Consider the following 10749-nt stretch of genomic DNA (forward strand, 5'->3'; position numbering starts at 1 on the left):
CCTTCCATGAGCAAAACTTCCATTTACTATAGTACATTACGCAAGTGTTTGTCCAATAAGCCAATATTTAAGATTTTAAGATAAGATAACATTTAAGTCATGCAATAAGTGGTTTATTCACTTGTTGAAAGTTTAGGAAAATGAATCAACTTATTACAGACTTTGCAGGCATTATATTAAAAAGAGGGTGTCAGTCGCTCAATCAGTCGGATGTGGTGAAGTATGGAAAATTATCGGAAACGGAAATATTGGGTGGGGTTTCTATCTTTAACAACATGAAATTACTCCTTAGAAAATGCTATAACCAGGAGGCTTAGAATTAGTAGAAAGAGAAGAGCGATTCAGTGATTAATTCAACATTTTAATTATGCCTGAAAGGGAAGTTGAGGCCCTCCTCATAACTGACACATATTCAGATTTGCATTTTGCGCAAAAGCAAACATTCTTTCAAAAATCTTTTGGAAGAAATCTATTTCCGGCAGCTCTCAGCAAAAAGTAAGCGACATAATGAGCACAATGACAAACTAACTTTTACTAAGAAATTGTTGAAGTGAATCGTTCAATATTGTTTTTATAACCACAAAATGTCAGCATATTTACATGGAATCAGCAATAAATTACTTTTGAAAACAGGTGTGCAATGCTTGGTTTTTAATGAATTAGGAGGTAACTATATAGGGCTCTTAGGGTATGGGTAAATAAATTCCACGACAGTCCTCTTCAGGTAATGTGGTCCCTCATCATCTTTTTCTTTCCTCCAATCTACTTGAGAGTTCATACTATTGTTATCTTCATATATTTCCTTCTCGTATGATCCTTGACTGGTAATTTTCAGGGGTTTTGATACTTCACTCTGAAATGAAGGGACTCTTTGGACCTCATGATATTCATGCTTATGGTCACTCTCCACCGTTTGAGCTTGCATTTCACGTGGATTCATTCTTTCAGAAGATGCTGTCTTCTGAGAGTCTTTCATTTGAAAGATGATGTCAACTCTTGAGTCATTTCTTTGCCATTTCTCATTGCCATTTCTTTGCATTGAAGCCGACACTAAAGATTCTCGGCTAGCTTGAGGAGTTACACACAACGTATGACCATACACCCATTCTTCTGAAAGATCATCGGTTTTTTTGGGTTGCACAGCCTCATGAATCTTTCTTAAACTATCCCTCAAGCCACGGGGAGTGCGTAGGCTAAAATTCTCTGAATTTGACAAAATTGCTTTGTCCACAGCTTGAATTGAAAATGTTTCATTACGTGCCTTGACATTAAACGTATTATCTGATACTGTGTTCCAGCTTGAAGGAGCATAAGAATCATTTAACGTTGCATGCCTCTTGAAGATGTCTGTAAAATTTAGATGTAATTAGTGGCAGCTCATCACTAGAGGAAATACTACGCAAGAGACGGCTTATGGTTATGACAGGTGATTACAAAATCTCAATATTTAATTTTTATATTTAACCTCACTGAGTGCTTGTATTAATAAATTATTATCATGCCTGTTTTGCTCCTCTTATTCACGCTGCCAACAGCATATTGTGATGAGTTAAGAGATGGATTTCCCAGTTGACGAGACAGCATTGCCTCTTCTAATCTTGCTTTATACTACAAAAATATGAATAAAATTTCGTTTTCAATTTATTATTGATATATTTTGTAAAATAATATCTGTCACATCAGTTTCAGGATCAATTCCACTATAATTTTGGAGTGGGTCAAAAAAAAAGTTCCCTATTTGGTTTCCAGCAGTCAATAGGAAGATTACTAATATGTGTTTCTATACAAGTTTGTATCACATCATAGCCTTCAATTGATAATCACAGATAAAGAAATATTGTAGTCTTAAAGCAGTCATTTATATATCGTTTGGATAAGTTTGTGCGTGGGAGAAAAATAAAGTCTCAAAAATAGAAATACATTAAAAGGAGGACTCCATAACTACAGATTTACATTTGGAAATTAATTCTTCCCTGGATTTCCTGAAGGCTAGGTCCTCCATAGTGTATAAGTTTTCAATGTTTGAGTCGTGCATTGAAACCAGGGAGGACTAAATGCACAAGAAATTCCAAGAAAATTTGTTCAACTCATATGTCAGGAAAGTAAAATATGAGATTTGATGTTTGTGTTTTTATGTATAAAATAATTTTGTCTATCAAGTCTTATTTGGTCATTATAAGTCATCAATAAATCATCCTTGACTTTCAGCTTAGAAATATTTAGGAGACATTCAAAATAAAATTGAGCAAATTTATAAAATATAATAGTTTGTGAAATTTACTAAATGACAGTTGAGGTACCCATTTAAAAATAATAACCAACCAAGGCTGTAGCAGGGGAAACATTTGGGAGGGTCCATTTGGAAAGGGGGAACATTTTCGGCAGTTTTAATTTGGAAAAAAATTTCTGATCATACCTTTGAAACATTTTTGGGGGCTTGAATCCCCTAAATCCACCTCATTTGCTACAGCCTTGTATACATCCCTAATTGGTTAGTGAATTTTCATGCATGATACACCCAAAAAGGAAATAAAAAACTTCAGATAAAAAGTGTTAATACAATCAACATTCCAAAAGACAAATGTAAAAAAAGAAAACGTATTCTATTCATGGGTAACTTGTCATACTCATCTGTACAATTAGTTCTTCTTCAGAATATCAGGACAAGGAAGATAAGAAGTATAAGAAACATTAAATACTGCTCTACATTTTAAAGGTTTGTTTGAGACCAAATGACAACTGAGTTTTGTTGACATGAAAAACTTAAATATCTATGAATATAATAATGTACCTATCTAACCTCTTTCCAGGTAATATTCTGGCGTAATAATGACACTTTTGTAGGAACAACCAAACGACACATCAGGTTCTTTTTTGATGTTGAACGTATATTTTTTTGAGATGAATTTTTTCTTGAAAGTTCAATGTATTTGTCTGGATGAATCAGTCGACCACCCTACAATAAAATCAAATACCTATGAAATAATATGGTAAGAAAAACAGAATATATTTCCAAAAATATATGTATTTATCATTTAACGACAGGCTTGCAGATATGGAAGGAGAATCAGGAATATTTGTGAGAATACAGGACGATGTCATACCAAATAAACCAAAGTCACACCATTGATTTTCCTGAAGAAATATTCGACAAAATCAGGAACTACACCTTGAGATCGTTTTCATGCACACCAGCAAAGCTAATGCCTTTGTTGGCTTTGAGCTGGCACCAGACATAGATTATTTTCACACATGCTGGCATTGCTATGGACCAGAAGTTAGTTTAAATGCAGGCATGTTTTAGGAAAACAAGGTATCTGAATGTAAAAACTCTTATTTAGCAAAGCTGGAATGTAGGAGGAAGCGTGCATTATGAATCATCAAAAGATACAGCCGGTACCAGCATCAGCTTCTCACTTGCCCATTTCTTAGCTGGCTGCACTTGCTGATGCCTTTGCCAGGGTTTGCACTGGTGCAAGACCTAACGTTTGGTGAATTTGAATGCATTAACCCTTCAGCTGTGACAGATAGATTACCAGTCGTACCCTCTGTGGATTGAAAATTTCCTAGTAGGCGAGAGCCTTTTTCTCCTCTGGCTGTGGCAGAGCAGATAAAATACCCTTGCAATTCCCTGCCAAACCCTGTTCCTGGGGACCGTGGCCAAACGGATAGATGAGTGGAAGAAAAGATAATTTGATGAAATTATTTCAAGGGAAAAATCTACAAAACAAGGATAATATGTATATAGTTTGTACGTAATTTTCTGCTTGATTTTACATTGAACGCCAAGGAATTTGATTCATATTTAAACTGATTAATATCTGATATGCATGTAATTTCTCAAATCCAGTCCCCAGAGCACTGTGAGAGGATAATTAAAGGTGAAGGCCTTTAGAGAATGGAATGCTAACTCATGCAAGCAAGCAAGGGAGGGACTATTCAGGGTAAGAATGAAGGTTTGCCAATTGTCCCATTCATGAAGCAAAGAGTTTGGGTCCTGGGAGGGGTGGGAAGAAGAGTTAGTCATATGATCTTGTGCGTTTTCTCCACAGTCACTCAGTGGTGTAGCCAAGAATTTCATTCTGGGGGTAGAAGGAGGTGTCCAAAACCAGGGGGGGAAAATTAAAAACAAAACAGGGTACAAATTATAGGGCTTTAAAAACTAATTTTAACACTTTTCAAATTAAAAAAAAACCTTCGTTTTACAAACAAATGTTTTAATTCATGATATTTCAATATTTTGTTCTTTTATGAATATTTTGTTATTTTGTTCTTTATGTTATTGTCATTGTGCTCAAATATTTAGGGGGGTCCCGACCCCCTGTACCCTTATGAATATGACAGAAAGATGAAAGAAAGTAAGAATTGAATGAGACCTTATTATATTGTATCTATAGACAGATGACTATGAATTTGTCTCTTTTTCATTGGATGTGAATCTGAATAGGGTGGTTTCCTATTATTTTTTCATTGCCTAAATTGAAAGGTTATTACTCCTGGAGTACTTATTTCACGCTTGGTTTTTAAATGACGATATCTATTTTTCGCCATTACATGAAAAGTGAAAATTTTCAAGCGCGCGAAAACATGACGGCTAAGTATGAATGCTGGGAAAACGCCATGTGACGTCATTCTAGTTCCCGCTGTGGGCATGTGAGGTGACCTTGGGGTGAGGTTTTGAGCGCTGATACGATGCAGGCTGCTAGCAGGTAGTAGAGTACCCTGCTATGAATACACTAATGGTGGGTAACGATTCGCAATCAATGCCTTTCGTTTTCTCTGATGACTACCCTATTATCCTATTATCTACTCTATTATCGAGGGAACGGCATTTTAATGATATGCAGTAATCTTCCTTAAAACTTTTATCCTTGGTAATACGCAACCCACACAACGTTCATGGCCCGCGTGTGTTCCAGAATCAGGGGCAAGGATACAAATTTGCCAAGCCTTATGAATAAGCAAATAATATTGAGACACAAAGGCAAAAGCCTTCCTGCTGATCTAGATCTGCTCCTTCCTGAAAGGCATCATAGGAATCTCACAGGCAGGTAGTCTGCAGCTGTTTCTAACATCAACGTGAGAGCTACCAGAAACACCCATTGTATCAGGCAACTTTCCAATGGATTGATGCAGGGGAGCTTGGGCAAGATCAGTTTGCCACTGATTGAAACATCTAGATTTGAAGCCATAATTGCACAGCACAGCAAAGCTCTCTGCAGTTAGGTGTAGTTTTGAGGAAAGATTTCATGTACCCTACCCTAAACTTTGATTGGTTGAGAGTTCTGAAAGAATATTATCTGTAAGAATCTGTATCTTTCAGAGCAACAAGCATCATTTTCGACCTACCCCAATTTTCTAAATCTGACAGAAATGATAAAAATATGAGAGATATTTTGTGAACAGAAAGGTATGGCAATTTATCTTTACAACAATAAAGGAATTCATCAAGTGCTAGGGGGTGGCTAAATATCTCTACCATGCGCCATCTTTACATTTCTTTTCGTTCAAACGGCTGTTGTCCTATTATTCCATGCCAAAGGCCTATTTAGGAGGCTTGCACGATAGTATGCAGATTAAGACATGAGATTCACATGCATTTAGCTTTGCTCAGAGTGAGTTCAAACCAATCCAAACCATCATTACATAGACTTCCTTGAATCTAAACAAAAACATCGTGGGACTAAAGGATCCTAGGAAGAATAGTGGGATATGCAGGCAGCTTGAAATAACCACAAAAGTATAAAAGATTTCTCTAAAAGATTACATAAGCAACAACTCATGAATAATAGTCCTTTAAATCAAACCTGTGATTCATATACATCAACATTCCAGAGAAGATGAAATACTATCAGTGACTTCCATGGGCGTAGCTGGGGTTTTTATGTTGGAGAGACCATGGCACTACTCCAGGACCACCTGCCATACTAGCATATATGTAATAGCATAGTAAGTGGCTTTCTTACCTAGTAGGAGGCCACAAGGGGTAAACTGTCCCTCTGTGCTCACAGACATGAGGTTGCCAGCACTGCGTGAAGTGTAGCCACGGGGCCAACAAAGCAGGCAAAGTTTGGGGGATTTGGCCCTTCTCTGATTTTTTCCTTTATGGCATACCTACATATGCTGAGGAGACCACTAGTCCAGGCATTATTATTCCTTGACACTCCGTTTTACTTTAAATTAACATATCATAATGTCTGCCAACATGCAGCAATGAATCTTAACAATCAGCATAATGAAAATGAAATATATAGCTGCTTTAATGATGCATGGTTTCAAATGTGTATTAACTGGTAACAAAATATCAGTATAGGCAACAAGCCTCCTGGGGTACGCCAGCCCCATGTCTTACTTACCCCTCCTCCCCCCAAACCCCCTAGCTACGCTCATGGTGACTGTAAATATTCTTAAGGGCCAACATAAGACTGGCAAGGAATCTAAGATAGCATTTAAGAGTAAGACTGAAAATATTTCATGAGTTTTTGAGAAAGAGACACTTTCCTTCACAAAATGCAATTTAAAATGATATTTCTATGAATGATCTGTTTTTTTTTCAAGTCTACTCCTAAAAAAGTTCTTAATGAGATAAGAATGTGAAAGGATGTAGCAACAGGAACGAGAATTCAGGTAACGGTGGCCCAGTAAAATTCATTACAAAGGCACCAGCATGGAGCTACTATGGCATTTATGAGGTCCAGAGTTTAAAGCAAATCCTAGATGACGGCTGGTAAAACAATTTCAAAGAGTAAATATAATGACAACTTTGTCTATTCCCCATAGCTTTATTTGGTACAGCCTTGACTGGTTGCAACACTCCTTTGTCATCATTAAAAGCAAATAAACAGGAAAATGATGCAGGGGTGTGGAATCGAGTTGAAGTCCTACCGAATAAAGCTATGTGGAACATATAAAGTTATCAATATATTTATTTAGCCATGAGCAAGTTCCAAAAAGTTAGCTCACAAACAATTGAAGATATAATTTCAAGGAAACCTAAACAAATGTAATGGTTATTTTCTACTCATTCAAGGGCAATATTTCATGTTTGAAAATTCAATATGCATATGTGAACGGGATAGGGAATCCTAATGTATGCATAGGGCTGAAATTTTCTTTTTGCTTTGGTAAAACCTTTGGACCACCATCGGCCATCTACTACCTCCATTTTCAACGTGTGATGGCACTCATCCTCTCCTCGACTGGCGCACCGACCACAAACGTACTTTTCATAGTCATCGTCTGAGGAATGTTCACCATCTTCTTTGTCACTTTTTTTAAAGGTTCTTTTTGTTGACCACTTCCGTGACCTCCTCAAAGATGCCACTGTAGGTGCTGATATTCTTTCAATCTCCAACTCTTTGTTCCTGGGCGGTCGATGTCCAAACTCTCCACTGTAATCGCTATCTTCAGAATAAGTACGAGCCTTCTTCTTCTGCTTACTGCCCTTTGCTGACTCAGAAGGAGACCTGTTCTTATCTTCAACCTTTGTCCCAAACAATCCCCTCGCTTCCGCCATTTGAATCAAGTATCTGTTGTTCAGCAGGACAAATTCCTACAATCAAAAGTTATACATTAAATTAGGATATTAGAAGAAATCCACTAACAATGTTTACCCTTAGTATTCATTCCATAAAAGCTCAAAGCCTGAACTTTTAAATCAACACAGTGTATGAAATACTGTTAAAAGCAATATATGTACTAAATTATGAAAATTTTATTTTTTATTTCACATTATCCAATATTTATGCCATAGCATACATGAATACATGAAAATAAGGATTGAGCCAAGTGAGAATCATTATAAACATACATGAAGACTTGGGAAATTGACAAATTGGTAATTGACCCTGAGCAAAATGCATTCAGAATAAGAAAGATTTTGATACTGACAGTGATTTTATTGTTCATTACATTCATTGATAAACATATTTTTAAATTACATCTTGATATTTGATAGCTTTAAAATTTACCGACCATGTTTTTTTTCATGGGGAAAGAGAATATTAAAAATATGTATTAGCACATCTAAAACTTCACCCACTCTGAGTTGAGCATAATAGAAATCAAATTTCACAAGTAAATAATATTGGAATAAATGGGAGTTTGTGGAGGCTTATTCAAACTTGACAATCTTAAAAAATAAAACTAAATAGCAATAAAATACTTTGCTGTTAACTAACCTTTCTTCTTATCAATGAAATGCTGCATCCATCTTCTTTCGAGGTCTCTTTTATAGATGGAATATCTTCTATTTCAAATAAATCTGTCAATGGAATCTGAGACAGAAAAAAAATATATTAACAAAACATCACGAGTTTGAATTATGCATGGCTAAAATTCAAGTTAAGTAAATTTAAAGGAAATACAATGATTACAATTTATGGTTTCCCCATGGTTGAGAGGAGGAAGTCAATGTTCTTACTGGCAATCACTACAAGCTTCAGATACACACAACTTTACATTAAATAAATATTTCTTTGAACTAGAAATCAATCATTCTCCATGAATCTTCTTTCCCAGCTTCAGTAACTACTTAACACATTCACTGCCATTTTGTTCATAATAGAATGAGTCACTTTTTTGGCCACTATTAGTTGGTCACAGCTAATTCGGTGCCGTGTTTATGACGAGAAAAACACGGTGCACATAGCCGAATGCAATCCAAAACTCAAATGGAAAGGATCCAAGTGTAAAAGTGAAAGGAAAAAGGAAGAAATTTGGGGGAATTTGTCTAAAAATCCACAGCAGAGAACGTGTTGAGAAGTGAAAGTAGGCATAAACTGTCAGCATTTATAAAAATGCAAATGTATCTTTTAAAACATAAGTAGCAAAAATATATGGCACACATTCCCTAAGCTGCATGTTCAGCAATAATTTTAGCACACAGTGCTAGGGCCCAGCTAGCACATTATAAGTCATTGAGATAAGGTGAAATGAAGAAATTAGGAAGGCGCTTATCAAGTAAGCTTCTTATGGGTTTCTTACGGCCAGGCCAACAAACATCCAGAGTAATGACAAAATGGATGCCAAAGTTTCAGCACTTCCTTAGATGTTATTTAGATTCCATAGTTTTTGAGCATTCATTAAGGGATTTATGTATAAGAATAATTTTTCCATTCTTGACACTTCTATAATATGAGTAGAAATAACATCATACTGCCATTATTTGAAAATCATTCACATTTATACTGATGGCGAAACGACGGTCGTAAGAAAAAAACATAATTTCACAAGAATAGCGATGTAGAATAATATAGAAATGCCAGAAGGCATCTCTAATATACATATTTTAGTCATCGGGTTATCAAGCTATAAATTAAAATTCATAAATGTTAAATTGAGTGGATCTTGAATAATTTCAGTTTTTCATGTACAAGTTTTTCTACAAAATTGGATTTTAAACTGGTAACTACGCCATTCTCTTTCATCAGCTGCTGTGGTGTAGTTGTTCGAGTACAGAACGTCAGATACATAGGTCGTACATTCGGTTCTCCCTGATGTTATTTTTTTTTCTTTCCGCCTCTAGGATAAAGTACTTGTATTATGCTTTATATCTTCACTAGCCAGTCGCATGCAGTTATTGATTTTTTTTCTATCTGTTATCAGTTGTTATCAGGGAAAATCTGTTATCAGTTGTTAATCCCTCATAAAGACTTGCTTAATTCCACCGGTAGCCTTTAAATTCATGTCGGGATGAGCCGCGTACTGTTCAGCCGCCTTTGGCGCTCCAACAGAAGCGACTTATGTCGCCTGAGGATATTTGATGGCATTCCTTACCTATTCTTCCCTAACATCTTACCCTTGCCTTATATAAGCCCCTTAGCTTACAACAAGCTGCTTATCAATTTTTCCACACGAAAACCATAAGAAATGTGTGTTATCTGTGTTATCTTACTTAGTGCTATCTGGGGAGGGCACCAACAGCAATTGATTTGATTGGATTGGCAGGGGAGTTGAGCAAGCATACTCTTATTTTATAAACTTTGGCATTCCATTGCCAAAAGATTTGCCACCCCTGCTCTGAAGAATTTATTTAATTTCATGTTGATACTCACCGTGTGATCAATGACTGGAGTTTCACTTTCGGCCTGATTGCCTTCGTCAATGTTGATGACATCCGTTGCCTCTTTTGCTGCTTCCCCACGATCCTCTGCTTCCTCATCACCTTTCTGAATCACATTCTTCTCCTCCATGTACTTTTTGAAATTGGCAGTGGCCGCACTGTTTGCCGCATTGACAGCATTCTCCACCAATTCCTTGTTCTCTGAAGTTTTCATGGAGTGCGTCTCGTAGACGACGACTTGCGTTTGAGGCAAGGACAGGCAGAGGGAGAGGACCTCCCACTGCTCCTGGTTGAGCCGCACCAGCTTCTCCTGCTCCTCCAACTCCTCCCTCGCCCTCTCCTTGTTCAGCATCTTCAGCATGTACTCCTGATCCTCTTTCGACTCACTCGACTGCAAGATATCTTCATAAGCAATTTCATACTTTGCCGCTAAGTTGCGAGTTATCTCCTCCAGGAGTTTCATGTCTGGAATGCAAACAAGATGTTATTTTCACAGCAATGAGGAAGTAGAAAACACATTTCAAACAGTTTTAACCATGTTTACAGTGTGTCATCCATAATTATTTGAGCTGAGAATTATCTAAATTAACATAGCATACATGTAGAACTCAAGCATTTGTTTCCATGAAAAATTGCAATGGGCTTATTCACTAACACTTTATCATTGCTAACTATGATACAGTTTA

General features: G+C 36.6%; 1 protein-coding gene across 1 annotated transcript; it reads right to left on the reverse strand.

The window, feature by feature from the left end:
• Window positions 1–340: 340 nt before the first annotated feature.
• Window positions 341–10526, reverse strand: LOC124165864. Its single transcript, XM_046543392.1, has 6 exons — window positions 10056–10526; window positions 8181–8276; window positions 7160–7552; window positions 2801–2956; window positions 1503–1608; window positions 341–1347 (listed from the first exon to the last, which is right to left on the reverse strand). The coding sequence occupies exons 1-6, from the start codon at window positions 10524–10526 to the stop codon at window positions 671–673; spliced, it is 1899 nt and encodes a 632-aa protein (XP_046399348.1). The 3' UTR covers window positions 341–670.
• Window positions 10527–10749: the final 223 nt, after the last annotated feature.

The sequence above is a fragment of the Ischnura elegans genome, chromosome 9, assembly GCF_921293095.1.
Source record: "Ischnura elegans chromosome 9, ioIscEleg1.1, whole genome shotgun sequence".
Taxonomy (NCBI): domain Eukaryota; kingdom Metazoa; phylum Arthropoda; class Insecta; order Odonata; family Coenagrionidae; genus Ischnura; species Ischnura elegans.